The sequence below is a fragment of the Rhopalosiphum maidis genome, chromosome 4 (genome assembly GCF_003676215.2).
Source record: "Rhopalosiphum maidis isolate BTI-1 chromosome 4, ASM367621v3, whole genome shotgun sequence".
Classification (NCBI taxonomy): domain Eukaryota; kingdom Metazoa; phylum Arthropoda; class Insecta; order Hemiptera; family Aphididae; genus Rhopalosiphum; species Rhopalosiphum maidis.
The window spans coordinates 28,119,983-28,133,130 of NC_040880.1; the positions used below are offsets into that span (position 1 = coordinate 28,119,983).

General features: G+C 27.8%; 2 protein-coding genes across 2 annotated transcripts; one reads left to right on the forward strand and one right to left on the reverse strand.

Moving 5' to 3' along the window:
* Nucleotides 1–43: 43 nt before the first annotated feature.
* On the reverse strand, nucleotides 44–4,530 carry LOC113550699 (eukaryotic initiation factor 4A). Its single transcript, XM_026952698.1, has 5 exons — nucleotides 4,372–4,530; nucleotides 2,366–2,750; nucleotides 1,930–2,305; nucleotides 1,365–1,867; nucleotides 44–295 (listed from the first exon to the last, which is right to left on the reverse strand). The coding sequence occupies exons 2-4, from the start codon at nucleotides 2,735–2,737 to the stop codon at nucleotides 1,380–1,382; spliced, it is 1,236 nt and encodes a 411-aa protein (XP_026808499.1). The 5' UTR covers nucleotides 2,738–2,750; nucleotides 4,372–4,530; the 3' UTR covers nucleotides 44–295; nucleotides 1,365–1,379.
* LOC113550700 (rutC family protein UK114-like) lies at nucleotides 152–11,231 on the forward strand (the record flags this gene model as incomplete). The annotated part of the gene is made up of 4 exons (XM_026952699.1): nucleotides 152–347; nucleotides 7,673–7,741; nucleotides 10,819–10,874; nucleotides 10,956–11,231. Coding segments are annotated over 4 exons (363 nt in total), but the record flags the coding sequence as incomplete, so codon positions are not given.
* Between the last annotated feature and the right edge of the window lie 1,917 nt (nucleotides 11,232–13,148).

Sequence of the window (13,148 nt, forward strand, 5' to 3'; positions counted from 1 at the left end):
AATAAGAATTAATATTATGAGTGTAATAAGAAAAATAATCAACTCCCCGTTGGTTCCAAAACTCCATGGAGCTTACAAGTATAATTGAACTTTTACAATGTTTAACTTTTTAATTTTTTTTTTTAAATAAAAACATAATTTTACGGTTTAAAAAGAATTAAAATTGTATTTTACTTTAAATCATAGTCAGGCGGTGCAGGCGGGCAATGTGTTGTATGTTTCTGGTTCTTTAGGCCTAGATGAGAAGACGATGAAACCGGTCGAGGGTGGAGCAGCGGCTGAGGCTAGGCAATCGCTAAAAAACATCCATGCAATACTTAAACATGCTGGCACTTCATTCGATAAAAGTAAGGGATAAAATAAATTTATGTGCTATTATTATATAAATAATGCTTTGTAGCACTACCAAAAGTTTTATTTTTAATACCTAATCAAAGAATTGATACTAATTTATTATAGATATTTTTAATCAGATATCCACAATTCTCGACTTTGTAAAACATAAATCAAATTTGTATTAGATCAGTTAATAGCATATCTCTGAAGCTTGGACAAGTCTCATCTTTATATTTTGATAATTGAAAATAAATTTTTAAATAAATAATAATTTAGACATTCTTCACCAAGTCAAAAAATAAATCTTAAGACTAAATTATGCAGCGATTATTTATTTGTTTTCCTATAATGAATACATACAATTTGATTGCTTAGTGAAAAAAATTGTTAGGCAATTTAGAATTTAAAAACTTGTTTGTGCAACAGTGGTGTACAACTTTTTATACCTACAACTCTCACTGTCAATAACATATTACTTGAAGAAATATTAATATTTAATGGCAAACCCTATAAAAAATGTATCAACCTCCAACTTGCACATTATTGCTTTTAAAGGTTACTCCTAAGTAACCGATTATTAAAAAAAAAAAAAAATTATATTTTAATAAAATACTTTTTATGTTAATAATAAACGCTCATCAGTCTTAGATAAAACTTAAAATTTGAGAACATAAATATTATACTCAAAAAAGCTGCCAATTTCAAAACAACATATTTACAACTGAGAAGGAATCATTAAACGGAAGTACAATGAGACTATGAAAATTTTATAATAAGTTTTATTTAAAATCAAAACATACCAAGTATTAAAATGTGCACTTATCATTTTTGTAAATTGGATTATTGAAATAGTCATGTCACTCAAAACAGTAAAATGAAAAGGAAAAAACTGCTTAATGATAAAATATTGGATAGTTTTCAATTAAATTTTTTTTGTGTTTTTATATAAGTATTTATATATAAAAAGAAAAAAGAAAATTTGAATCGTTTGAACGCTGTATTTCACTTGTTTCAAAGTAACTACTCACAGATACAAAGCATGTCTACAGCAGATCGGCCACATTCTGTGGCATCTCGAGCACGTGAGTGTTGTAAAACGATTCAATATCCTTCATAGCTCGTTTGTCGTCTTCAGTGATAAAATTAATGGCGACTCCCTTACGACCGAAACGGCCCGAACGTCCAATCCTGTGAATATAGTTTTCGCGATTGGATGGCAAATCATAGTTGATAACCAGAGATACTTGTTGTACATCAATGCCTCGAGCCAACAAATCAGTAGTGATAAGAACACGACTGGAGCCAGAACGGAATTGACGCATAATTAGCTCACGTTGACGTTGGTCCATTTCTCCATGCATAGCTGATACAGTAAATGTTTTCAAACGCATATTTTCAGTCAACCACTCAACCTTACGACGTGTGTTACAGAAGATCACAGCCTGGGTGATACTAAGAGTGTCGTACAAATCACATAACGTGTCAAATTTCCATTCTTCTTTGGTAACATTGATGTAAAACTGTTTAATACCTAATTAAATAATAAGAAATAAGCCAAGAGAATAAATTTAGGAAACTAAGAGTAATAAATACCTTCCAATGTCAGTTCTTCTTTCTGAACAAGAATGCGTACTGGATTACGCATGAAGTGAGTGCTCACATCCAAAACATCTTCGGGCATTGTAGCAGACAACAGAATGACCTGAATGTCTTCTTCGAGGAACTTGAACACCTCTTTAATTTGATCTTTGAAACCTCGAGACAACATTTCATCAGCTTCATCCAACACAAATATCTTGATAAATTGAGTTCGTAGTGATTTTCTAGCAATCATATCATAAACACGGCCAGGAGTTCCAACCACTACATGGGATCCAGTATCCAGCTTACGCATATCATCACGAACGTTTGTACCGCCAATGCAGGCATGACAATCTGCTTTCATGAAGTCACCCAAAGCAATAACCACCTAAATACAATATTATATTAACGTAAATAGTTCAAAATCTAATCAAACAAAGAATCTTACCTTTTGAATCTGTTGAGCCAATTCACGTGTTGGTGCCAAAATAAGTGCTTGGCACTCATTCAAACTTGTATCAATTTGTTGGAGAATTGAAATTGAAAAAGTAGCAGTCTTGCCAGTACCAGATTGGGCCTGAGCAATGACATCATGTCCCTTAATGCATGGCAAAATAGCACGTTGTTGAATAGCTGATGGCTTTTCAAAACCATATCCATAGATACCACGCAACAATTCCTCTTTTAAATTCATCTCATCGAAGTTGTCCACCACTTCTTTCCAGTCAGACTCAATAGTTCCACCGACATCCATGCCGGGTGGTCCCGAGTAGTCGTTGGTTTCGCTAGGTGGTCCATTTTTCGTCTCATTAGCATTCATTATTTAAAATATTCTGAAATTAATTAAAATAAAATTAAGAACTACACAAAATGTTAAGATAGAATACAAAATATTTCCAATTTAAAAACAAATAGAGGTAGGTACTTAAATATATTTTTTTTTTATCATTTAATGATATACCACATTTAAATATATCACAAAATAAAAAAAAAAACTAATTTAAAATTAATAGTTAAAAACGATGATACAAAATAATTTAATTTATGGTTATACATCTTTTAAGTTTCTTATTAATTGGTTATTTAACAAAAATAACACACAAATGCAATATTAATAAAAATTGTTCTAACTACAAAAAAAAAAAAGAAGAATTGACATAAAATATATTTCATAATGAATTATTGTTATACCTGTATAATATTTAACACATAACAAAACTTATAAAGGACTGAAACTACAAGAGTACAATTTTAATGAATTTAAATATCAACTTATACTTCATTAATTAAAATTCATCATCAAATACCTAAAACTATCCAATTAATTAAATATTAATAATTTATCAATGTAAATAATAATTTTAAATATTAATTATTTACCAGTAATTTTATAATTTATAATAAAACCCAGTTTCAAACTTAGCATATTTAATAAGTATTTTGAAACTTATATATTTTTAATGTTATTTTAATTTAACTAATATGGTATACACAGAATACATAAGTTTAAATATTTGAAAACAATTATATTAACAATCAATGCTCACTTAAATGGTAATAATAAGTGAGTAAAGTGAGCTACAACTTAATGTAAAACTTTAACACATGCAATAAAAATAAGAAGTAGATATACAAGAGAAGTAGTGAAAAACCAAAAACCAAAATCATATTGGCCTTGAAATAATCAAACATTTTCTAGCACCTAGTTAGTGACAGATAACATTATTAATAGGTAATAACAAATAATACAAATTAATTATGTAAAATTTTAACAAATTATAAAATAAGAAACACAATAACAAATATATAACATTAATATTTATAAGACACTACTAATATGATAAAATAACGCACATGTATACTATACACCAATCTATTTTATCAACAATAGAAAGGCAAGTATAAATCTTTACAAAGCTTACTTGTGGAAAAGAAACTTTACAAGACAAATTATTTTAGCCGTACAAGCAGTCCAAAACACGGCAAACGATGAACACTAGAAGCTGCAACCTAACCAAAAGTTAAATGCCGACAACACTGAAGTTAGTCTCTTGACACTTGGGGTCATTTAGAGCATTCCTATACACACACAAATTTTCAAACCCGGTTAGACGGCCAAGACACTTACACCGGGAGCCTAACCTAAAAAATCACCCCAACCTGCGGTGTAGTTTCATAAGGGCGCCAGCCCAAGGGCGGTCCCCACGTGACGAACATCCCCTTTAGCGTGGGGCGTTGAAATCGGGTAAGTGACAGATATTAATACTGACAGCTACCCGAATGACCACAGCCGTCGGATGACGGAGATACCAAAGCTCGCGCGGTCGTATGTCGCCGTCCATGATGTGGCCGTCGGACGACCACCGCCAACTACCAGTCGGCAGACGGAAACGGCGCATTTATAAAAATATATATCGCGCCAGCGTTAAAATAAAAACGTGAATGTGTACTTACATACTGTAAAAACGATTATAGTCGCAAAACGAAGAAATGTATCTAAAAAGAACACATTTTGACAATTGAACAATGTAGAAAACGCTTAAAGTACATGTGATTTGCCGAGAGGAAATCGGAAGAGAAAGAAGCAGATAGGGTGAGAGACGGTGGATAGCGTACAATCGACGAGCGTTTGGTGAGGTTAGCACGCAGTGTGACCACGAGTCGCATCAAAAACGGCGATCGATAATAGGAGTGCGTGCGTGCCCTCGCGTCTATTTTTCTTATAAGCCGCCAGACGGGACCTTCCCTACATGCCCGACCATGGTCGTCATTGAACCTCTCGCTGGTTGGCGACACTGGGCGGTACGTGCGTCCATCACACACTGACTGCCGCTCTGCCGCCGTTGTTGATAAACAAAAACGCCATCTCCGACCGCACCCCACCACCCGCCGACCATGTGACGCACTGGCCACTGACGCGCCACGGCCCACCAAAATTCCGAATACGGATAATAATGTGATCGCTGCATCGCGCCACTTTTATCTCCATTCTCGAGCAGTCGCGCCATTGCCATTTACCTGTACTCGGTACTTACTATATATCATATATATATATATATACCTAATTGTAGTGGGTTTTACCTTTTGGATTTTGATCTCTCACCCGCAGACCATGGTACACTTCCAACTCGAGTCTACTCTTTTAACACATGATTATCACACCTGTCGTTACCGGTCAAAGTTATGTTTCATTTTATATTTTCGCCATCCGTTCGTTTCGTTACACAATCCGTTTTATTTATCGACTCATCATATAGGCACAAGGTATCCCCATTTTTGGGCGTAATCGTTAAATATGAAAAATGAATTCTTCATTTTTATTTAGAATATTACAAGCATTAAAGCGTATAATATTTAATGTAGGTACTTGAAAGCAATGGGACTAATAAAAAATTAAACCATTTTTCTCGCATATATATATTTCAATGATTCAATGATATGTTCATTTGTTTTTTTCTAAAACCTATCTGTTAAATTATTATTATCGCCATCAAAACAGTTTTATATCTCTATCTTAACGCCGAAAAATATATATCGTTGACTTATGAATTCGACATTTAAAAACATATTACTCTAATCTCTCAATTTACTTTTTCATTTTTCTCTTTTACCATAATGATAGAACAAATCAAATGTCACATATAATTCCAGTAATAAACTATATTATTATATTATTAAATATTAAAATTAGGCGCCTATATTGTCATAAATAAATTTAAGTTACATAATAAATTGATAACTCATATATTATGTAGATAAATTCACAATACACATATATGATACATATAATAAAATGTATAAATTACTTAAATGTAGACTGTGGTAATATATTATAACCAAATTTGCTATACATTATGGGAATATATTAATTAGTGTATTATTATCTATTTTTTTTATAATATTTTATATTTAATCTCAAGTCATTTCAAAACAAATTTTCTGAAAATATTTTGTTTTGGAATATGAAAGTTATAAATTATAATGCTATGATTTTAAAAAAGTAAAACTTAAAAAATGGTAATGATAATAATTAAAAAATATTTATTTTCAAAAATGTTTTGATATAACATAAAATTATTAATAAAACGTATTTTCATAAAAGTTACAACTTTTCAAAATTCTGAATAGACACTTAAATGGATCATGTATATTACAATATATTAAATAATTATAATAAATACTATGACGTGTAGATACTCTAAACAGTCTAAACCATACTATTCTGCTTCTATAGTCTGGATATTTTTCTGAGTTCTGGCATCATGCCTACTTTTAGTGAAATTTATTCGGTAATACGCAATGCATTATTTGATATGATACCATTATAATACCAATATCAAGCATAACTGCTAATTAGTATACAGTATAGTCACCATAGGCACTAGTCAGTACCCATAATGACATAAATTCATAATATGTATAAGTATGTGATATGAAAATAAATGACAATTGTGAAATTTGAATTTCTCATATAGAGTCATTTAATTGTTTTCAAATAATTTTAATTTTAATAATTTTTCAATTTTAAAAGTTTTTAAATTAGGAACACATAAGACGTAACCCCTATATTAATGGTATATATAAATATACTATATACCTATCATTTTTTTTTTATGAATTTATTAAGAGGACGTGGTGCCCGTATGCGTTGTCTCTGTTTTTATAGTAATTACTATAAAATCAAGTGAATTAATTAATAACTATAATAATAAAAACTGTAATATATTGAATATTTGAATAATTATGTATTTGAAAACAGTTATAATATTAATCTTAATATTAATTATTACACATTAACATGTTTGATAATTTTTATTACGTAAAAAATATTATACTTATATAAAAATAACATCTATTAAATTTAAATGAATATTAAGATATTAGGATAATATTACTTAATATTAAAAACAATAAATTTAATAAAAACCGCTTACACAGCTTAAGTTGCAGATAATTAAAAGTTAGGATACTATAATTAATTTTAAAAAAAGAACTTATAGTACTATAATATTACCAAAAGTAGAGTACACAAATTTTAGTTTGGTTTACGTAAATACATAATTATAAAAATTATAAATGTTGGGAAATTTGAAAATTATGTTAGGGCCGAACTCGTGGAAGACAAAACATGAAACTGTCAAAGTAAATAGGTATGTGAATTTTTACACAATATAATATAATTAAAATGTTTGTAACTGTGTTCTTGTAATACCTATTTATAATTTATTGTATAGTTAAATTAAATTTATATTATTTCAATTGTTCTGAGATTTAAAACTGCGCATAAAAATTTAAAATAAGATTGAATATTGAATCTTTATTGTTCATATTAATGATTAATGGCCATTTCGTAACTTTCGATAATTGGCACTGCAATGATGAATATATTCTCGATAACCTGAACGGTTATGGATAATGGGTAATGAGTAATGACTATACAGTATACAAGTTTATTTTTCAATTTTATTATAAATAAATAATTTTATGATTAATGAATAATAGGTGATAGTAGTTACATTACATTTTTATTTACCTATATAACTACATCCTGGATCGTGACTTATTATTACATAGTTACCTATTTAAATTTATAGAAAAGAAACTCTTATTTTACCTACATAATAGATACGTATAATATAAGTAAATGATATATATAATTATAACATATATTACACATAATATTTAATATTTTAATGTATACACATAAATGCACAATAAATAATTATTTATTTGTATTCGATATTATATTTTCCAGTTGCGAAGACCACAGTATTGCTGAGTGATATTAACAATGCTAAGTTTGTAAACGAAGTCTACCAAGAATGTAATTATGATTATATTTTTATAATTTAAAAATATTTATATTAATAGCTTGAACCAGTGTCCAGTGGTATTGTTTAAAATGTATTTTAATAATACATATGTAGGTAATAGGTTACATTATTGTCTTAAAACATATTATATAGGTATATATCTAATATGATCTATTTACTTAAATTAATTTACTTATCTATATTACATTTATGTATACACTATACGTATCTAAATATAGACTATGGTCTACAACAATGTTTCCAAAATAGTGTTGTGAAAATTTGAATATTTTCGTTTTAAAAAACCATAACAGATGATTTTTTTCAAAGAGTCACTGGCATAATTATACATATTTTTTATTAATAATAATTCAATACAAGATAAAAATTGTTCAATAGCCATATATATATTATGTATATTATTTTTAACTAATATCAGTCCATTAATTTGTAATGAAAATTTTCAGCCATCAAGTATAAAATTTCAAAATATGTTTTGAATCTCTGTGAAGACTGAAGATGTATCTTGTTATTATATTCTTAAAAGAATCATCAATTTTTTTTAAAATTAAAAACATTCATATTTTAATATCATAAAGTACTTATTTTGGCAAAATATAGACAATGTCTGAATGTTTATCCAAATTGTGTTGCGATGGAAAAAACTTTTGGAACCATTGATCTAATAAGTAATATTTTTATATAAAAACCATTGGACTATTAAGTGCATACGATTTCATTCATCAATTTTCTATTTATACCTACTTTCATAATGTATATACTATATTGTATTGTATTTATATAATATTTAATTAAATTCTGATTATTGACATTTTTAAGTATACTTAAATCTTAGTGCATAGTTCATAATAAAATCCTTTTTTTGAAAATAAGGATGAATCTAATTCGATAAATATGAATTGATGAGGAGTAGGACTAGTATATTTAATCTATGGTAGTAGGAATTACGAATTACGAATATTTCGTGTTATAATTTAGCATATTATTTTTTTCCTTTTTCGCTGTTTGAGCGATATGCCGCTCAATCAACAGCAATCATCGCGACCCGGACGCATTTTCGTTCTCAGACGTCGATCGCGGTACACGGGTCCTATGAACGCAATTCGCAAGTGCGCCGTCACTCTCTCGCAGCGCCGTGCTGCATAGTAAAATACCCGTTGTTTAAACTTTCGACCGATATCCGCTTCCATGGAGTCCTGGTACTCGGTTGCCCTATTTGACGAAACGCCGTAACGCTCATCATCAGGCCGAGTCGATTTTGAACTATATTTTATGTATTTACCTATTATTTTACTGTAGTTTATTATTAATTATGATCATGATTATATTTTATCGTACATAACGGTGACAAGGTTAAAATGATTTTTAGGATACTATGACTCAAAACATACGGCGAGAAAGTGAGTGGATCTAATACTGTTTTTTATAAAGAACAGTCGCACAGAGTAAATTTAATTAAAAATAAAACTGGAGTACTTGCTTTACTGTATACCTGCTCATCTTGACCTAATCAACAGGTACCACCAAATTACCATTTAATTGGACTTTCGTGCATTTTTAACTAAATATCTATTTATATATTTTTGTGATTTTGACAAATGTAAAAATGTAAGCATTAAACACTTATAAAAAAACAAAATTATTACCACAGAATAAATTTAATTAATAATTAATAATAATTATTATTATTATTATTATTATTATTACTAAGTATATTTAAATATTAAATATTTGTCAACAGTTAATTGACAATTGCTGCTTAAACAACTTTTGAACCTTGTACTCAAATTAATCTTTATACTAGCAAACAAAAATTGTATTACACATAAATAATTGACTTGGTCAATTTTCACAATTTTTATAAATAGTATATCTACTGGCTACTTAAGTATAATTAATTATCATAATTTTTAATTATAAGTAATACGTTTTTATCATTTATTTTGAACTAAAAAAAAATGTATAATTTGTCGGTAATCGAGATACCGATTATCGACTAATCAGTACGTCATGATAATTTTACAATGAATTCAAAATTTTGATTACTAAAAAGCTATTTGCATAACCGACATCGATTGAAATTTGAAAATAGGAAATTGTCGAAGTAGAACACGTTTAAATTACTAATCTACAGTCTACCAGTGTAATGTGTAAATGTATGATAGACAGACAGCAAATCATCATTAATTCGGATAACAGGTTAGGTATTTGTATTCAGAATTTTTTCACGTCGAGCTGTTACACAATAGGTAGATGGGCAGATAACGCACAACAATTAATTTAACTATTTTTATCAATTTTCCATCTATAAATTTGTAACCACAAGCAGAGCTTGCGTAAAGGAATTTTTAGAACTGTAGTAATTCAGACAATTCAGTTTCTGTCATGTTTTAGGTATGAAAACCATTCTACTCTTGCTCAACAATCAATGTATACATAAAATTACTGTCATAGTAGTTGCTATACATATTATTTTATAAATGTTACAATAGGTATAACAAATTAAACATAATTTTTGTTTGATATATATATTAATGTAAAATCAAATTATAATACAAGTGAAACATTATATTAAAAACTGTCTAGACATTTCAATTGTTAGTTGTTCACTCCGCCAGTTGTTGCCTATCTATTCAAATGATTTTTTTTTTTTTGACATCATATAAATAAATGTATTTATTAATGCAATTATAGATACTTGTAGGCACTAGGTACTGCAAGTGTATCTTGGTAAAAAAAAAAGTCATACCTACTAGAATGTTATAAAATCGTAGCATTTATGCTAGTTACGTTCCCCTTTCACAATTACACTAAATTAATATAATAAATTCTTCTCACATAAATATGTATAGGAGAGTTGGCATTTTTGGTGGGTACCTGGATAGGTGTATAGGTACACCTAGTTTTTTTACCTATCTATATTTTTGAAAATAAAATTAAGAATTGTTGAGAAATTAGTAAACTAATAGGTGGTTTTATAATGCATATTTTTTTGTACCTGCCAGTGCCAAAAATTAAAATTGTATATATTAAATCTTATTGTTGATGGTTGTTATTTTATTTACAGTTGTAAAAGAACCGTATCCAGCCAGGTCTACTTATCAAGTGGCTAAATTACCATTGGTAGGAAATTAATAATCTATTTTATATAAAAAAACTCAAATATTTTAAAAATTAATAATTAAACTATATTTTTTTTTGTAGGACGCACTTGTGGAAATCGAAGTGATTGCTATCATCGAATAATGATTTGTGAATTGTCACCATAAATTCCGAGATGGATGTTTTAATAAGACGATTATAAGATATTAAATATCGTTAAATGTCTAGTACAATTTGGACAAGTAGAAATAGTAGAATCATTACCTATATGGCTATATTTTATTATACATTTTAGTAATATTAAAGCTAAAATTGTAGTATCAATGTATTATATATATTGCCATATTGTATAGTGTATATCAATATCACGGTATACCAATTTTATGGATACATTAATAAAAGATAATAAATTATTAAGTAATATCTATATATTTATTTATTTTATATTAGTTCTAACCGTAGAAATTATAACCCTATATTCGCTATATTTATTATTTAAAATATCGCAACTTGGGATTTGAGAGGCCTATTGGTGCAAATAGTGTTTAACATTTGGAGGGCGAGTTAAATTCTAAAGCTCAGGTCTATACTGGGGACTCTTAAGATGCTTTACGTCATAATAAAATTTCTAAATTTTTTTTTGGTGTAGGGCGGATTAGGTGCAAGTCAATTTGATATGTTCTAATATAATTTAGTGTTGAAACCTTGGAGTCCCATGCATAAAATGACGACTGACAAGACCTCTTTGGGCTTTAAGGGTGGAATACTCAACATCCAGCACCCCCGCTAGTTACGGCACTGGATACTTATAGGAGTATAAAATGATATTGTTAAATGGCTGACATTATCCTGGATGAATGGAATTTTTATCATTTTTTGAATAAAAATTTTTTATCATTTTTTGAATAAAAATTTTTTATACTCTTTTTATAGGTACAAGATACTTAATTAATAATATTTTAAAATTAAAATATTTTACACCATAGTTTTATATGTTTATTAAATTATGATTCAGTAAATAATTATTGTTGATGATATTTTACTTGTATTATACAGAATATATTCAATACTTTGATGATATTGATCAATGATCATGTTAATTGATAACATACCATTTAAATCTTATCGCCTATATCAATACATATACTAAATGTATCAAAATGTATACCTAAGGTTGTTGTCTGCTTACAGCCTACCTATCTAATCATCAAGGTTGGTAGAACCATGGGTTCTACCTTGGGAAAATAATTTTAATATATTGATTTTTTTTTCTTTTAAGTTATTTAGTGTATGTAGTATATTAGTAATTAATATAATAAGCTGCAGTGAACATTTCCTTATAACAACACCTAATAATATGTACGTCTGATATTTTCACTTAAAAGATTCAACTAGAAATTAAATTCTGTGGTTGGATTTTCAACCCTTACTTATTATTTAATACATAATATATCATTATAGTAATAAACTAATACATCATGATTTATAATAAATTTCTCAAAATATTGCTGATAGATGAAAATGCAGACAGTGCCACAAAATTGCTTTCATAAAAACTACAAATAATAAATATTATATAACATTAATCAATATACATATATTATTTACACTAGAAACTTGTAACTAAATGATATAGTATTAAATTATATGTTGTTGCTTAACTCAAGTTTGAAAACTAATATTCAACTTACAATTTATAATAGTTTTAACTTGCTTTAAAATTAAAATACAAAATAAATCTGAGTAGGGTCCAACATAATATTCTTCCTTTAAATTATATATTAGGTCATTTAACTTTAATATTAGAATTAGCTGAGTAAAATACATCAATTTGCATGTAAAATTTGCCATTTTTATGCATTTTGTATTTATGGTTTAGTAGAACTACGAAGACAACCAATAACATAAAATTATAATACATAATTAGGTCTTATTATATAATATTAGTCATCAGCATTTTTATAAATGATTTTTAATATTATTATTTGAGTAAGGAAATAATTAATTATTTAATAAAATATTTTTTTAATAATACTCAAATATAATATACTAATTAAGTTGACATTAATGTTACATACATTGGCATATTAGTATACTTTTAAAAAATGTTAAGATATCAAAAACCAATAAACTTATTTAGTGTCTAAAAGATAATTTTTTATTAAAATTATAGAATTTTAGTCTACTGTATGAGTATTTAATTTTTTAGTTCAAAAGATTTCTATAAAAAGAATGTAAATAGAACAACCAGTACAAGTATAATTAAAGTTAAAATTTTATTATAAAATCAACATA